The sequence below is a fragment of the Podospora pseudocomata genome, chromosome 5, assembly GCF_035222375.1.
Source record: "Podospora pseudocomata strain CBS 415.72m chromosome 5, whole genome shotgun sequence".
Classification (NCBI taxonomy): Eukaryota; Fungi; Ascomycota; class Sordariomycetes; order Sordariales; family Podosporaceae; genus Podospora; species Podospora pseudocomata.
In genome coordinates this window covers 1,575,669-1,592,820 of record NC_085889.1, presented here as the reverse complement: position 1 = coordinate 1,592,820, position 17,152 = coordinate 1,575,669, and the positions used below count along the sequence as shown (strand labels likewise).

The following is a 17,152-nucleotide window of genomic DNA, read 5'->3' as shown; positions in this document are numbered from 1 at the left end:
CCACAAACCCTCATTTTTGACAATTAATCCAAAACCCCCTACTCCATCCCATCACCCTCCCTCCCAACCCCGCCCCTGCCCCTGCCCACCCCCAGGCCCAGCCCCGTACCCCCTAGCCAACAACTCCGCGCTTGGATAAGGCACATCCCCCAACCCATACGGATCCTCCCCCCTCACCCCCCTCATCTGCGGCGTCAGCCCAACACTCAAATCCGGCACAGCAGCCCCATCATACTGCCTATACGGCACAGGCCTATCCTGCCCCATGCCCACATAATGCCCAGGCTCCTCAGGCATCTCCTGCAGTCCAGGCGAGAACCTCCTCACAGGCAACTCCTGCGGCGGCTTCCATCCATAGCCACCATACCCCGTATCATAAAGTTCCGACCCCCTCGTCGTCTCATGCAGCTCCCCCATCCCGGGTGTCCTCCGTCCCGCATTTTGTTCAAGTTCAGAGACATAACTCCCCCCTCTTTGCTGTCGCTCCGGTGGTGGAGGTGACATGGAACTGACCGTCCCGGCCCCGGTGAGGTTCCCGGGGGAGGGTGAACCGGCGACGGGCGAACTGACGGTCACGCTTGGAGACCTGGAATCAATTTCTTTTCTTCCGAAAACGCCGTATAACGCGCTGTCGTGTGCTCCCCCACCCGCTCCCCCACCCGCTCCACCGCCAGAAATGGCCGCCGTTTGGGAGTTGCCGCCCACGGTCGAGTCATCGGTCGAGGGAGGGGGGTTCTTTCTTCGATAACGGAGAAAGAAGAACACCAACGCGGCAATGAGGGCGATACCCCCTAAGGCTGAGCCAACGCCTATCCCTATCACCGTTCCTTGAGGCAGCGTACCGCTGGCAGGTGGAGCCGGGGACGGGGTTTCGGTTGTGGCGATAATAAAGACTGTTCCTGCCGAGGTGGAGGTTTTGAGGTTGAGGGTGGCGGACGAGTCAGTGGGGAGGACGATGTCTGATGGTGTGACGAAGACTGTTACTGAGACGGGTGTTGTGTCTGGTGCTGGCGGGGGGGTGTTGTTCGTATCACCACCACCGCCGCCGCCGCCGGCACCTCCATTGTCGGGTGGGGATTGAGTCAAGGTGACTGTCTCGGGGGGTTTGGTAGGCGCGGGTTCGTCGGCTGGCGGGGGGGCGGGGGTGTTATTTGCCGGAGGGGGATCTGCCGCGGGGGGGTTGTTGGGAGGTGGTGTCTGAGCTGGCGGTGGCTTTTGGGTGAAGACTGTCGTGGTGGACCGAACCGTCGTTGTGGAGCTAGCCCCATCAAAGATGATCTGCGTGCTGGTGATGGTGCTGTATCTGACACTGGTCACATAGCTGTAGTACCAGGACGTGCGATAATACCAGAATGTTGTCGTCCAGGTTGGCCACACCGTTATCCACGCCGTTGAGGCCCTCTTTTCTACCACGCCGGCTCGTTCGAGAACGCGTCTGACAAGTCCAGGATGGTTTGGTGATGACTCCATCGTTTCAGCACCAAGGTCTTCCAATCTTGGTGGCTTGGTCGGCGACGGAGTGTGGCCAACGTCATGCGTGCTTGTTGGTGTTGGAGCTATCAGTTGTCGTCGTTTCGCTGCTTCTCGAGTGACCGTCGTCCATTCTGTAGATGTTGCCACTCCGTTCTTCGATCGAACTGTGACTGTGGTGTAATCGTATTTGAGGCTCACATAGGTGGAATAGGATGTTTCGTAGTCGGTGTAAGTTGAGTATCTGGTAGTCCACACAGTCCTGGTGACTGTCAATGTGTATCTTTTTCAGTTAACAATACTCTGTCAGCACCGTCACCTAGTACTGCCCGTCGGGAGAAAGATATGGGCCTCGAACTTACACCGTATCCTTCAAACAATACCCACTATAGCAACCATACCCAGCCAGACAGCAAGTCGTCGCGCTGCAGCATGTCGTTCCAAGCGGGCAGCAGACGTTGATCCATGCGGTGCAAATAAGCTGACCAGCGCACTGTCTCTTGCTAAGCCCACCCGGCACGCCTCCCTCCTCCCCTAGCAAGCTTCTTCGAAGGTCCGGTGAGGCATATCGAAGTATTCCGTAACCGACTGGACTCGTTTCTGGTAGCGCTACCGTCGCAGTTCCATTTTGACTTCCAATAGGTGACCCTTCAACCCGACCCAGCCAGCCCGCTGCCGTCGCGACCAGCGGCACAACTTGATGTTGAAAGCGCATCTCTCCCACCCGAAGGCTTACCCATTAACGATCGGGCATGCGCCAGAAGGCAAATCCTCCTGCGCGGGGCAACAACGTCGACCATCACCTTATAACCTCTTTCAAGCTCCTATCCTCCAAGTCCGACAACTCACAGCATCCCATATCCCCAGCCTCATCACTACCGTACCAATGTGACTCCCATCACCCAGCTTCTCCCACCACAACCACACCATTCCATCATGCGTGGCTTGCCCTCAGGCCCGTCTCGAATCTAAAGAACTCCGAAAAAGGGACCCCCAACTGCGGTGAACCAGGGCCTTGGCGAATAAGAAGTGCAGATGCCCAAGGGTGAGGCTGAAAGCCTTTCGCTAGCGTCATGTCGAAAGATGGTGGGATGGCAGATGTCAGCTGCGGCACTTTTGGGAGACCCAAGAGTCCGGTCGGGTCTAGACGAAAGTCTTGGTGGCAAAAAGTGTTGATCCTTGCCAGAATGGATTTGGTCGATGCCAATATTCATATCGATGTTGTACTGACTGATGCCTTTCAGGTGAGCCTTTTGTTCTCGGCAGCTATCATCAGTGCATGGTGTACCTGAGCTGTCAGTGTCGCAACCTGCCGAGACCTTTGTGTAACTCGCTCTGCATGATGGCCGCCTGCAAGAACACCTCGTGCACTGGTGATGCTGATAAGAACAGCCTTGTCAATCACTTGGCCTGCAGTTCGAGCCAAATAATGAAAAGGGTTGCGATCAAGAAAGCGATAGTCCCCATCATACAAATGCATACATGCTTGTATTGTCTGCTTTGTTAATGAACGGTACAGGACCTGGAAGTGACCTTAGTCCTTCGTTGCCGCCAAACTCTTCTTCACAGAAGTCGCTGAGTCCACTGATCTCTTCCGCAATGACTCCTCATCCGACATCTTGCCATCCTCACCCTCATCCGAGCTTTCCTCTTCGCTCTCATCCAATGCAAAATAATTCTCCCCTCCATCGCTACTCCTCGGCATCAAAGCCAAAGCCTCCGTCCCATCCTCCCCCCCACCAGCAGCCTGCTTCCTCTGCCTCTCAGTCCTCCAAAGCCAGTAGCCCAACCCAGCCGCCTCCAACACTCCCACCGCGACGACCAACCAAACCGACCCTGCACCCTTGCCAGACAACAACATGCCCAAAACCACATTCACCAACCCCCCAGCAACCAAAAACCTCCCCAGCCAGATATGCCCGTGAGAAATCCACGTCCGTCTCTTGATCCTCACAAAGTCAACATGGTGCCTCCACCCCAAAACACTCTGCACAACCAACCCTACCACAACGCCCACCCCCAACCACTGATGTGATGTTTTTGGCATATGCCACTTTGACAACCGTCCTCCAATCATCGCCCCAACAACCGCAACCGTCGTGGCCAAAACCTGCACCCTCCAATGCCTCTTAAACGGCCTCCCCTTCCCACTATTCATCCTGATCATCACCAACCCCAACGGGAACAACCCCAAAAACCCCACCCCCATCACCACCCCATGAATCTTCGCCAACGACCAAACCCTCACCACAAAGTCAAACCAAGCCCCGACCCCAATCGGCCCATCACTCGTCCCCACCCTCCTGTTCCCTTCCTTTTCCTCAAAATCCCACTCATGTCTCCCTCCCTCAAGAGCAGCCCTCCGCATATCAACCCAAAACCTCCCAAACCCCCCACTCCCCTCACGATGCCTATGCATCTTCAATTTCGCCCCCACCTCAAACCCGTCCCCATCATGTTCGAAATCCTGATGATCATTCCAAGCCCAAATCCACGGCATACTCCCCCCTGTTCCCCCACCACCCCAGCTCTGCACACTCCCAAAAGTATCGCACTTCTCACAAACAACCTCCACCCGTGCGGCATGCGTCGCTGGCCCGTCCGGCTTTTCCCATTCCTCCATCTCATCATCATGTCTCCCTTCCTTTCCCCCACCCAAAAGAACCCACTCCGCCCTCATCACCCTCACCACCCCCCCTTGTTCAACCCCCTCCCACTCCCCTTTCACCTCCCCATCGACACCCTGATGATCAATAGTCCCGGGCAGGTGATGCCCATCCACACTCCTGACACTAACCGCCGGCCTTCCCCTCCCCGGATCCCCGTAAACAACAACCATCACCGACCCCGCCATCGTCGGCCCCGTCCCAACAGCCGTCCACCCTAGCTTCCCCGATCGGCGGATCGATAAGCTGATCTGAAAATCCTTGTGAAAGTCGTGATTTGGCTTTGGGCTCGAGTGATTTTTCACCGACAGACCAAAGCAGAAATCGGCATGCCCGGTGGGGTGCCCAAAGTTGCAAAACTGGGTGTTTTGTGTGGGTACCGAAGGGTCGGCAGAGGTGAGGAGGGCGAAGAGGGCAAGCAGTAACGCGAGCGTGAGGGAGGCCATCTTGAGGAATCGCCGGCCGCGCCTGATGATCCGGTACCTTGTAGCATAGATACCACCGCGTCTGTCTTTTGTGTATGTACCTGGGCGATTAATAACTCATGGTGATTGACGCCGAAGGAAAGAAACAAGCCTGAAGTTGTAAGAGACAAATGGTGTGAGAGAGAGAGAGGGAGAGAGAGAGAGAAAGGTGGCGCAGGACCGCGGGATCGGCCGGGGGGTTAGGCAGCCAAAGATCCCGTCAGTCAGTCAGCGGCGACCGGACTCGGGGACGGCAACCTAGGCGCGGTAGTCGTGTCAGGCTCTGTCCGAAAAGGAAGGTGGGACACCTGTCAAAATGATGGACAATAATAGCCTTGTGAGCGCCTATAGATCCCAGGAACAAGCAGTTAAACACTGTCAAAAATGTGCTCAAAATTGCTGGGCACAACCGTTTGGGATTCAATAATCCGATAGCGTCCCATAAAACGGATCAAGATGATGGATGGGGGGCACAGTAGCTAGCACAACAGCTTGCATAAGCAGTGCACCATAAATCCGAGACACCCGAAACCCGACGACGATATGCGTTTACAAAGACGTTATTACTGTGTACTGTACAACCTCATATTACCCTTATTCTCTTCAGATATATCCCATGCTTTGCCCTGCCATAAACATGTCCCTTTTACTCATCAAACAATCTCATGCAATACCAGACAGTCCCCCATTCCCCAAACAAAAGACAGACTCAGAGCGCCTCAATGGCTCGCAACAGCACCTCCACCCCCCGCTCCTGTACTTCTGCCTCACCACCAACCCTGAGCAAGCTTGCCACATCGCTCAGCACTCCGAGAGGGATGTAACACCCCGTCTTGGCCCTCTCCAAGCTTTCCTTCAACCGGCTGGTGTGCTCCCACTCCTTGGCCGCCACCTCGGCCTCCTCGATGACCTTGTTAGGAATACCGCACATGGCAGCACAGTGCATACCAAACGATCCCTCTGCAACACCGTCCTCCAGTTTGTACAAGAACGTCACTCGCCGGTTCCCACCGTCGACGTGAATCTGCATCCTCCGCGCCCGGATCTCAGGGTGGTTCTCAAACTCGGTTGCCAGGCTGTGGTAGTGGGTAGCAAAGAAGCCAACACAACCAATGTGGGATGCTACATGGTGAAGAACAGCTTGGGCGACAGCCACGCCATCATACGAAGAGGTGCCACGTCCGAGCTCGTCAAGAATAACAAGGGAGCGGGACGTAGCCTCGGCCAGAATCTTCTTGGTTTCGGACAGCTCAACAAAGAAGGTGCTTTGGGCGGCAAAAATATTGTCGTTGGCGCCGAGACGAGACATGATACGGTCGACAGGCGTCAACTTGGCCGACACAGCCGGGACGTAACAGCCAATCTGGGCCATGATGACGGCAGTACAAGTCTGGAAAATGTTAGCTGTCGAGCAGAGAAGAATATTGAGCAACGAACTCACCATTCGAAGAACAGTCGACTTTCCAGCCGCGTTGGCACCGGTAAGAAGGTTAATCTTGGCCTGCTCGCCGCCGAGGTGGATATCGTTGGGAATAAAGTCGTCCACCCTGTTGATCATGCACGGGTGACGGAGCTCCTCAAAGTGCAAGACGCTCCGCTCGTCATCAACAAACTCCGGACGGCAACTGGGAAGGCCGAGGGCAAGAGACGACTTGGCCAAGCTCATCAGGCAGTCCAGCTGCGAGATGATGCGAATGGCCTGCAACCACACCTCGTAATCAACGTCGAATTTCTTAAAGAACCTTGACGCGACCTCCTTGACGATCTGGGAGTGCGTTTCCTCGGTTTCCTGGAGCTCACGGACAAGGCTTTCCAGCTCTCGGAAGTAGTACCGCTTGACAGCGGCCGTAGCCGACATCTGGCGCCAACTCGAAGGCACCTTGACCGACTTGGGCACTTCAATCTGGTACACCTCCTTGCCGACGTCGGTGAACTTGAGTTGCCTGCACTTCAAGGCCGTCTTTTGCTTCTCGAGCAGCTGAGCCAACTCTTCCTTGATGCGGTTCAGCTCGTCCTCACTGTTGTCATAATCCTCCTCGATCCCCCGCTCGGGGATGAGAACCTTGCTGTCGCGAGCCTTCTTCCTGTCAAAGGCCGTCTCCCAGTAACCAAGGGGCTCTTTGAGATCGGGCATGCAAGAAATGAGCCGGTCCACCAGCCCATTGCCACCCCCAAAAGCGCCAAGGAAGTTCATGGTGTAGTCAATCTGCTCAAAGCCCTCGAGAACACGGACAAAGTCTTCAGGTCTGCAGGAGCCGGCGTGGATGCGCGAGATCAATCGCTCCAGGTCGGGCATCTTACTCATGTGGGACGAGAACTCGGCAAGCGCACTCTTGTCGTTGCTGAGCATGTCCACCGCATCAAGACGTTCGTTGATCTTCTGGATGTTGCAGAGCGGGTGGCAGACCCACTGCCGGAAGAGACGCTTCCCAAACGGCGTAATACACCTGTTGAGGAGGTTAAAAAGCGTTCCTTCCACGCCACCGTTGGCCGTGTTGGAGAAGATCTCGAGGTTGATGAGGGTCTGGCCGTCCAAGATGAGCGTGCCGTTGCGGTGGATTGGATTGTATGATTCAAAGTTCCCTTGCGAGAGCAAACTCCGTTCGAGCTTGAGGAAGCGCAGGTAATGAACCAGCCCGCCAAGAGCCGACATCAAGAGGTCCTTCTCCTTGACCTTCTCGAGCTTCTCCGGCCAGACTTCCTCCTGGTTGTCAGCGTTGGAGAAGTAACCGTTGCACTCCAGTTCCCGCCTCGACGTCTCAGCATCCCAAAACTCGGTGCCGGGTTTGAGATAGTTCCAGATGGTGGTAGGTGCAGTGTTGTTCTTGAGGATGCGGAGCGCCTTGGTGGACAGCCGCGACTTTTCCAGCACCAGTTCCCGAGGGCATGTCTGGGCAACAAAGGTCTCGAACTTGGTGAGGTCGACATCATCCTCAAACTCGGAAATTAAAAACTGACCAGTGGCGGCATCCACAAACGCAATGCCAAAGCAAGGCTTGCCATCCACAACAGACTCCTTGATGGCTGCGCAGTATGTGGCCATATCATCCTGGAGCATGCTGCCGTCCACCAGGGTGCCGGCAGTCAAGATGCAAGCAAGCTCACGTCGGATGATCTTGTCCGCCTTCTTGGCCTTTGCGTCACGCTCACGCATCTCTTTGCCAAGCGCGGACTCCATCTGGTCCACACGAGCGACCTTGAAGCCTTTCGCGACGAACTGGTTGACCCACATATCGAGTGAGCTCTCAGGGACACCCACCATACGCATGTTGACGCGGTCTGTCATCTTCAGATCAAACAACTGGTGACCAATGGTTGCATCATTTTCGTACAGCTCGTAGAACTTGCCTTTCTTGAAGAACACGACGGTATCCCAGAGATTCTTCTTGATGTCCCAGTACTGCTTCTCAAAGGCAGAGAACTGCTTCTCCGCTGCCGGTGGGATGTAGATGGACGTGGGATCGAACTCTGGGTCGGTTGGTGGCTTTTTGTTGCCATCCAGGATGTTGGCCAGCCAGGGATATCTCTTCTCGGGTTCCTGAGTGTGGGCTTTCGGTTTCGGTTTGGGTGTTGACGACGGCTTCTTCGCAGCTGGAGGGGCCTTGACGACCGTCTCCTGTGGCTCGTCATGATCGATGCTGTCAGGGTCGTATTTCCACTTCTGTGCGGTGGACGTCGACGGGGGGACGTCTTCCATTGGCTCGTCACCGTCCAGGTCTGGAGCAGCTGAACGAGGCGGCGATGGGTTGGTGGTCTTCTTCCGTGGCGCAGAGGTTTTGGCAGCCGGCCGTTTCCTCTTCTTCGATCTGGATGGAGCATCTGAGTCGTCCGAGACTACAAAGTCTTCCATTTCGTCTGTACCATATTAGTGCCTTGATCCAGAAAATGGGATAGACAGTTCCAGCATACCGTCCTCCTCTTCAACTTCATTGGCGCCTGCCTCGTACGTGTCCTCATCATCCTCGTCGATGACCGCCTCACGCGGGCGGCGCTGTCGGCTCTTTCGAGATGTCAATGAGGCGATGAACTCCTCGTCTTCTTCGTCGGATGATTCGGCATAGTTGACGGTTTTTTTGACCTTTCGGGAAGGGCTGCTAGGCAGCGTCGTGGTGTCCCTCATGGTCGTCCTCGATTTCGACACCTGTGGGACATAGCGTCAGCAACACGAAGTGCGAGAGCATAGGAAAAAAGAAAAACACATGCCTTGGCAGTGCTGACGTCTCTGTTTTCCTGAGAGCTGGTCGGCTCAGGGGCGTCACTGCTGGGGACAGGTGTAGCATCGGGTGGTCGTCGCGCAGAGTTGGACTTGGTTGTCTCCTGGAGGCATTGCGAGGAGCTGGCTTTCTTGAGGGTAGGTGTCGGCTTGACCGAGGGCGAAGAATTGGGAGCATTGGCACTGCTTGCTGGTGTCTTAGAAAAGAAGCCGAGAATGCTCTGCTGCTTGCCCGTTGACGGCGCCTGTCCCTGTTTCTTAGCTGTAGACGGCGTCTTTGCCGGGGTGCGGGCTGCTGTCTTGTCTCCCATCTTGGCCGCGGGTTGTACAGACGGGTGATGGATGGGTTGAATGATGGTCGAATACAACGGATGAAGAGAAGAATACTATAGAGAAGGGGAAAGCAGACAGCACTGAATTGGACAAGTCTAGTTCAAAGGCCCCTGGCATCCCAGAAAGTCTAAGCGGGACGCGATACGACGCGAGGTGGTCCAGGGAAGGCGCGTTCGCGCGTCAAAGTGCCAGCCCCACTATCCTCTAATTGTCATTATCTTATCAAAGGCACTGCGGGGCGTTTGTCACAGCGCTCTTGCTTCTGGAAGCTTTCGTCGGGCACCATGTTCAGCTTCGAAAGGCACGTGATGCATTTCTTGAAACATGATATGCTGGATTCTCATTATCTGTTCATCGTGGGAATTCCATCCTATAAGCATCAAACTCTTTCAGAATTATTCACCCTATATCCAACCTCCAACCCCATCCCTAAGATTGTGCCAAGACGCGATGAACACGGAAAAAGCAAGTTCACCAAAACAAAAGATGCCCCCGGACTCTTCCAATCTAACTCCAACCACCACAAACCCAATTCCAGGTTGCGCCTGTGAACCTCACATCCCCCTAATGCGCATAAACCATCGTCCAGTCGCCAGCCCAGCTCGTAACAGCGAGTCCTTGACGCTTGTGCAATGGGCAAAGTCAATCTTTTGGTGAGACGACTTGATGGCCTCAGCTGCCCGTGCAAAGCCCAGTCTGTCGTAGGCTGCCACAGCGTTGTGCAGAGATGACTGGTAACAGATGTTTTCCGCCAGATCCCATCCATCCTTCAACGCCAGATTGGCTCCGTTTCCAGCAAAAGCACTCACGGCATGGTTGGCATCACCGATAAAGACTATTCTTTCGAGGCTCGGGTCGTCGTGCCGAAATGGTTCCTTCTCCATGGCTGCAGTCACAAAGGCTGATGATGGGATGGTCGACTCCACGATTGTGCAGAATGGCTCCGAGAACATGCTGCCGAGACGGAGGGCTTCTTCTTTGAGGGCTGCGAATCTGTCGGGCGTCGCTACGCTTGTTCGCGTATCCGGCTCGGCTCGTTGTTGGCTCAGTGCCCACACGACAGTGTCCTTATTGACGGCCGAAAAGTAACAGCAAACACCCTTCCCGGACAACAAGATACCCCAATTCTCCTCGATGGGCTCCGGTATCCCATGTGGGAACTCGGCTCTTCCACCTATCTGGACCGCGCCGGCGTACTTGAGGTCATCGTGGGGCCGGAGAGCAGCCCTGAGTCTGCTCTGAGCGCCGTCGGCGACCACGAGAAAGTCACAATCCTGGTGGTCTTTGACTCCCGCCTCATCCTCCACCGCGACTCGGATCCTGCCGTTGGCTAACCGCTCAGCCCCGGTACATTCAACACCCCGATGGAAGGCTGCGTTTATCCTCTCTGCTTCTCGGACTAGGATTCGTTCAAGATCGCTGCGCTGGATTCTCATGGACCCCGTTGGCAAGTTCCCCCATGGCCGAGGCTGTGTTGACATCAGCTCCTTCCAGTTAACATCCCACATTTTGAACTGGCCCGACCGGAGACCGAAGATGGAGTGACTGAGTGTTTCATCGAGGAGGCCGAGTTGTCGCAAGGCGACCAGACCTCCATTGACGCTGTCGCCATGTAGGGATATCGAATAGTTGTGTCGAACATCTCTTGGGTTGCGCTCGAGGACGACGATCTCTGGTAATCTCCAGTTTGGGTTCCAGAGTTTGTGGAGGGCGGCCACAAAGGCGCATCCAGCGATGCCACCGCCTACCACAATGATCTTTTTGTCCTCGAGGAAATGATTGGATGCCGCCATGTTGACGCTTTTCGCTGAAGATCTTCAGGTTGGGTGTTTTCTTTGGTCTTTACGTCTTTTTTGCCCTTGTCGTTTTCTTGTCCTATGACATAATTTGTCTCGGCAGCGAAGCCTCTCCTCTTATATCTTGCCATCATCGTCCCAGGTCAAGCTTTCTGGCGTGGCTTGTATGGATGCAACAGTTGGCCATGGCCAAGTTGATATCGCACACAAACGGCGATGCGTTGGTCTCACAAGGCGATTCACCAATCGACCAACGAGAAGAGCGCATGGATGGACATCAGCCAAGGAATTGTGGGTCCATGTCCCCTCATCGACCCTGATGTCCACCATTTTCCGATGCGGGGTGACCCGGCGATGCAGAAGCGAAGCGTGGGTAGATCGTGCTCCAGGCTTCTGTTGTCTGAGATCGTGATCAAAGACATGGCACTTACAGTACATGGCCAAAGTGGGATAGGGATCTGGGGTCTGTGAAATATGTCTAGAGATCGACAAGTAGCGGGCTGGTTCCTGAGCTTGACCTGGTAGCTGCAGCTCCCTGCAGCTCAACTCCCGTTTCGTCAACTCCACCAGCGTGGCAACCGGTATTGGATTTGCCAACATGCTCATATCTCCGCCCTCTCTCGGTTCCCTCATGCTACCCAACTGACTGATATGGACATCCTCACAGTCTGCCGTAACTGCATCGTGTAACAGTCAAGGACAGCGAGAGTCACATTGGGATCTCATGGGTGGGCTAACAACAACAGCAAATACCGGCATCCGATGTTGCTTGTTCATAACCACCAGGTCAATCACTGGGACTGCCTCTTTTGCCTCAACAACCTAACCCCTCTCTTCCGCTGGCTTGGCGACAGCTGGGAGTAGACAGGCTGGTGCACAAGCGGGGTTCGGGCGCCCGTGGTCCGCGTCCCTCGAGCTGCAACGCCGGCAAGTGGGTGTGTGGATGGCTGGCCGAGGAAGCCAACGTTTGGTACCTAAGATAGGCAGAATTTCTCCGAAGATACGGCGTCTGGTGGGATGGCAGGTGGGAGCCGCCAAGGCGGGAGAATCCGACAGGCGCACTCAACAGTCACGGTTAAATGGTCCGGTGATGAACAAACGGTTCCTCATCCAGGCGGCCGTGGAGGACAGGCACTGGCAGACGACAGACAGGACAGCCTGTGAGTGTGGGAGTGTGGAATGTAACCCTGCCTTCACCCGACTTTTCACGATTGCCAATGACAACATGTGTCAAAACTGTCAAGAAGAAAAGAGAATTCTGAAAATACCACGACACTTTCAAGGCGCTACCATACAACATCCTCATTCCGGTTCCGGGACGCGGATCATCATATGTCGTTGCCGGCATTGACGTTGAGGACAAGAAACTGACACTAACACCTGGAGCTAAGAGAGGGGGCAATTCTTGGAGAAGGGTCACACTCGACCGCGATTGGCACTGGCAAGCGAAGCTGGCCAGCTGGCTCTGCGTCCAAGCGGCCACTCAGCTCACTTATTACCCCAACGCCAACCTACGGGACTCGGGGGACTCTGGGGTTTGTCACTTGCAGGTCGGTGCAGGGCTGACCGGCCTCCCCGCAACCTGGAACAGATCACAAAAAGGCTGGAGTTGAAGGTGTAGAAACGCCCTTGGTCGGCTTGCGCCCGAGAATGGATGTCGACTCTACGGACCGGCCAGACGCTGCTGGCGCACTCAAGACAGACGGCGTCAGGGAATCGCCCAAGGATCACAACAGCCGCCGGGCCGCTGCATGTCTCGTGTGTCGCAGAAGCAAGATCAAGTGTGAGAAGGGACGCATGCCAAACGACGAGCGCTGTCAACGTTGTCTCCAGTTGGGGGTGCAGTGTGTTCGACCTGATTTCCATGTTGGACGTCGAAAAGGGGTCAAGAAGTGAGAACGTCTTGTCTTTTCACCCAGTATCTGGCTGCTAACCCCCCACTTAACAGCAAGCGAACTGGACTGGAGAAGGCGCTGCACCAGGTTGAGCAGGCAGTGAGGAGATCAGGGACCAGCATTCAGGGGATCGAGGCCACCAAGGTTGTATCCGAGCTCAAAGTACTTCTCGGGTCGGGCTCGGAAGGGTCTATGCCACCAGGCGACACCATCCAGGTTGGTGGACGAAAGCCGAACCCGCGCCGAGACTCGAGACAGAGCGACACGCTCCTTCCGGACGCTTCATCTGACGCCGGAGACAGCAGCGCTTCCGACCAGGACGGCATGAGTGTACCGCCGCAGGGATCGACCCCATCCCAGGGCCATGCTGTCGAGGAGAGTCTTGCTGTTGATGATGCTGAAAACCCGCTCCAACTTCTTGCGCGCGCATCCGACCTTCACGTGTCCCCAAAGTCTGGGAACGATAGCCTACCGGCAGAAGCTGCCTCTCATCAACGAGCACGCCAGACCAAGCAACTCGACCAGCCATCGGAAGTGGAAAAGTTCTTTAAGCTCAGCCAATTCAGCCTCGATGTCGGGAGTGATCTGGACCCCATCGACCTCGGCCTCATGACCGTGGAGGAGGCCGATGCACTGTTCACTTTGTATGTTTTGCCTTTTTTTCCCACATCAACGACTCGCTCTAACCGTCAACAGTTTCCATCACAACCTAGCGCATACCCGCTGGGGCCTTGACCCAGTCTTGTACACAGCATCGTTCACTCGTTCCCGGTCCGCCTTTCTCTTCACGTCAATATGCGCCGCCTCGGCCCTCTTCATGGCCGCTGCCTCGGCTCTGTCCCGTCGCCTCTCGAATCACTGCCAAGCTCTCGTGAACCGCATCATCCGTGACCGTTACCGCTCCGTCGAGATTGTCCTTGCCTTCATGGTCAACGTCCCCTGGATGGCGCCCGGGAAACACAGCACCGATGACGAAACCTGCTGGTACGTCAGTATGGCGACGACGATGGCGCTTGATCTCAGTCTGCACAAGATCTTGGTCTCACAACAGAGCGTAAACGGCCAAGGCATGGGAAGTATGCCGATGCAAGTTCCGAGAGCAGACTGCATCGACCCCAAGGTGGCGCTTTCGCTGGACGGGTTCTCGGAGGTGGATCCGAACAGCGAGTATGGCAGACGGCTGCTGAGAAGAAGGGAACGGTGCTGGATTGCCCTTTTCGTCTTGGAAAGAGGCATGTGTTTGGCAAGAGGTCGGTGCTACACGGTCCCCATCACGCCCATCCTCAAGGGGTGTGACCAGTGGCATTTGTCAAATATTGCAGATACGATGGATGGGCATCTTGTTTCCATGGCGGTGCTGAGGAGAGATTTGGTGAGCTTATCCGGCGTGTCCGTGGAAATGGTCGAGGTTTGTTGCTGACATGCGCAGGATGATTTATTTGCGTCTATCAGGGCGGTCTGTGATGGCTCTCGGGATGGAAGAACCGGGGGCGGGATTATTGCCACCTCGTGAGCCCCTTCTCGAACTGTTACCGCTCACACACATGGCTGACCTTGCGGCAGGATCCAAATGACCGTTGACAAATTCTTTGACGAATGGCATGCTAAATGGGGCATCTCAATCGGCACAGGGCCGCGTATGTCTGAAGGTTTCATGCGCAGCCCAGAACCGCTGTTTGCTGACCAAGCGGCAGAGCATCGACTGCCGCCGTATGTGCAAATCCTGGTGACCCATACCAGGCTTTCCATCTACAGCAGCGTCATCAACCACCCGACGGCTCCCACCGAAGTGCGCCACTTTTTCCATGCGGCCGGCCTCTCATCTGCGCTCAACGTCATGCGAGCTGCAATCCAGGGCGAGAGCCAACTGTCCAGCATGCCCAACAACACAGCCATCATGATCTCGTTCGCCGCGTGCTTTGCTCTTCGTCTCAGCGGCCAGCTGCCGGGCAATTCCAACCTGGCACCAAGCGTCCGAGCCCTCATTGAGGAAACAGCAGAGGTCCTCGAACGCATCGGCTCGGCAACAAAGCATCGAGATGGCATGTCGGCATTGTACGGAAAATATCTCAGATGCATTGTCAAAAAAGCGGCGCTATCAGCAAACGAGACCGCCCCTCGCCCCCGGACCGGTCACCACCAATCGGAACCTCTCACGCAACAACACCAAGCCACAGCACCGTATGCGAGACACAGTGACGCCAATAACCACAATCACGCCCGCGGCAGCTTTAGTATGACGGACGCCATACCACCCAACCCGGCTGTTTCCGGCTTCCTGGAACCGCCCATCTGGTCCGAGCCAATCCAGTTCTCGTCCATGTCGGATGATCAAATCGTCGAGGCACTCAGCAGGGTTAATAACGAGTTTGACCCAGCCCTCAACATGTATCCCTGGGACGACGCGGCGGCGTTGGATTGGTTGAACTGGTCAAACCTACCAGACTTTGGTACTTGACACGGGTCAAGCGGTTGCTCGAGCCGGCACCGGGGTGGCTGCCGTCATGCTGACGAGCTCGGAGAGCTTTTCCATGATGACGAATGTGAGGACGGTGTGAGGTGTCAGGCGGAGCCAGGCTGGCGTCCACCCCTTCATTAGGAACATTGGCCCTTCTTGCCTCAGGCCGTCACGCGCAACCTGCAGGACGGTTGAGCCCTTGGTAGCGCTTTGGATTCTGCTCTTCAGCACATCGGCCGGTGCGCACGCTGTCGTGGCGGCTGTTCCGGCGAAGAGAGATGCCAGGGCGTGTGTTCGGATGTCGTCTTTCAGCCGGGTGCGGGTGAGGATAGTTTTTTTAGCGACCGCATATCTAAGGTAGTCACGCATTGTTAGCGCGGGAGGTTGCTACGGGGCTTGGCGATGGCTTACGGTGCGATCTGGGACACGTCTTGTTCGAGGTCAGCAAACAGCTTGTGGGCATTGTCTGGGTGCTCAACTCACTCATGAGGACACTCCTGACGATATTGGCAGACAGCCCCCTCCCAAACACTTTGACGCCTTCCTCTCTCGCGATCCGGACGAGGGCGGTCACGGCGTCCGAGTAGAGAAAGCGCTCTGCCGGTGGTTTGGCGGCGTCGGCACACATTCGGACGAGAACAACCTCTGTCGGATTCCCCACCACGCCAGCGAGCCCGCCGGCCACACCGGCACACGCTATGGTGGATGTGGTGGATGGCTTGGCACCACCGGACCGCTTTTGCATCTGGCGGGACAGGATGGTATACAAACCGAACCTGGCTGTCGAGTATGTCGATTGTCGGAGAACCGAAGCGGAAAGGCCGGACCACAGTGAAGGTATTCCTACGCGCCATCAGCCTCAGCATAGCTGGCTGAACACACCACACCAAGACGTCTCACCATCACGAACAGCGAACCGGTATAGGGTCGAGAGCATGGGTGCTCGGGTATGGAGGACCTGCATGCGGCTGGACGGGATTGAGTGTTAACATGTTGCACATATCTCTCGAGCGATCGGAGCGGGGGTTCACGTCAACATACTATTTTGTGAGATCCAGGGGGTGGGCTGGGGCCAGGGTCAGCACTCAACAAGCGATACGAACTGCATGCTTCTCTCATAGCGATCAGGGGTGTCCACTCACTGAAGCATACTGCCATGGAGGCAGCGGCTCCGCTGCACCTGCTTGTCAATATTGTCTTCCGTGCACGAGCAGCTAAGAACTCACCCGAGCCAGAAGGGTTGCTTGGTTCCTTTCTGCCCACTCATTTTCGCCAGGTTTGATAGCAAGATGGCAAAAGAGATATCACTAGACCTCAGGACTGGATGCCTGGGAGCACCATGTTGCAAAAGAGACAAACATGAGGAGAAGGACAACTCGGAACACCCCGAACAGACACAGCTTGGGGGAAAGGGACGTTTGGGCCCGGGTCACTACAGCCAGCCTGAGTCCACGGGCGTTTCAGGCGCAAAATATGGCCGACCAGAGACTCACTACACACCATGGGTACCTTGTCCAAGGCAAGCAGGTTCCATTATTGCTTTGAGATGGAAATATGATGGAATTATGCTGGCAATATCTTGGTTGGTATAAAGGACGGGCAGTTCCAGATCCACGTTCCCATGGATCTGGAACACAACCGCCACTCGGGATAGTCGGGTCACACAAAACAGATCTCCCATCATGGCAAAGAAGACGATGATGATGGGCTAATGGGATGGGAATTTGCAACTTTGTCGGCCCACACCAACTCGCGGGGTAGATCAATGTGCGGCGGGGATGTCTGACCTCGGCGGCTAGAATTGCGGGGTAATGATAAATAGGGACAGGGACGGTGAAAGACACGTGTTGTAGCTCA

At 55.6% G+C, this 17,152-nt stretch overlaps 6 protein-coding genes across 6 annotated transcripts; 1 reads left to right on the top strand and 5 right to left on the bottom strand.

Moving 5' to 3' along the window:
- Positions 1-51: 51 nt before the first annotated feature.
- QC762_503895 (uncharacterized protein) lies at positions 52-2,185 on the bottom strand (the record flags this gene model as incomplete). Its single annotated transcript, XM_062890806.1, has 2 exons — positions 52-1,732; positions 1,833-2,185. 2 exons carry the CDS (start codon positions 2,183-2,185, stop codon positions 52-54), a joined length of 2,034 nt encoding a protein of 677 aa, XP_062741930.1.
- An 819-nt stretch (positions 2,186-3,004) lies between these two features.
- Positions 3,005-4,582, bottom strand: QC762_503890 (uncharacterized protein; the record flags this gene model as incomplete). The annotated part of the gene is made up of 2 exons (XM_062890805.1): positions 3,005-4,093; positions 4,199-4,582. The coding sequence occupies 2 exons, from the start codon at positions 4,580-4,582 to the stop codon at positions 3,005-3,007; spliced, it is 1,473 nt and encodes a 490-aa protein (XP_062741929.1).
- Positions 4,583-5,309: 727 nt separating this feature from the next.
- On the bottom strand, positions 5,310-9,124 carry MSH6 (DNA mismatch repair protein msh6; the record flags this gene model as incomplete). Its single annotated transcript, XM_062890804.1, has 4 exons — positions 5,310-5,990; positions 6,042-8,455; positions 8,510-8,741; positions 8,804-9,124. 4 exons carry the CDS (start codon positions 9,122-9,124, stop codon positions 5,310-5,312), a joined length of 3,648 nt encoding a protein of 1,215 aa, XP_062741928.1.
- Positions 9,125-9,700: 576 nt separating this feature from the next.
- On the bottom strand, positions 9,701-10,939 carry QC762_503870 (uncharacterized protein; the record flags this gene model as incomplete). Its single annotated transcript, XM_062890803.1, has 1 exon — positions 9,701-10,939. One exon carries the CDS (start codon positions 10,937-10,939, stop codon positions 9,701-9,703), a length of 1,239 nt encoding a protein of 412 aa, XP_062741927.1.
- On the top strand, positions 10,872-15,295 carry QC762_503860 (uncharacterized protein; the record flags this gene model as incomplete). The annotated part of the gene is made up of 5 exons (XM_062890802.1): positions 10,872-12,834; positions 12,891-13,481; positions 13,534-14,245; positions 14,267-14,346; positions 14,401-15,295. The coding sequence occupies exons 1-5, from the start codon at positions 12,593-12,595 to the stop codon at positions 15,293-15,295; spliced, it is 2,520 nt and encodes an 839-aa protein (XP_062741926.1). The 5' UTR covers positions 10,872-12,592.
- Positions 15,296-15,301: 6 nt separating this feature from the next.
- On the bottom strand, positions 15,302-16,723 carry QC762_503850 (uncharacterized protein; the record flags this gene model as incomplete). Its single annotated transcript, XM_062890801.1, has 5 exons — positions 16,522-16,723; positions 16,196-16,263; positions 15,779-16,138; positions 15,707-15,725; positions 15,302-15,647 (listed from the first exon to the last, which is right to left on the bottom strand). The coding sequence occupies exons 1-5, from the start codon at positions 16,560-16,562 to the stop codon at positions 15,302-15,304; spliced, it is 834 nt and encodes a 277-aa protein (XP_062741925.1). The 5' UTR covers positions 16,563-16,723.
- Between the last annotated feature and the right edge of the window lie 429 nt (positions 16,724-17,152).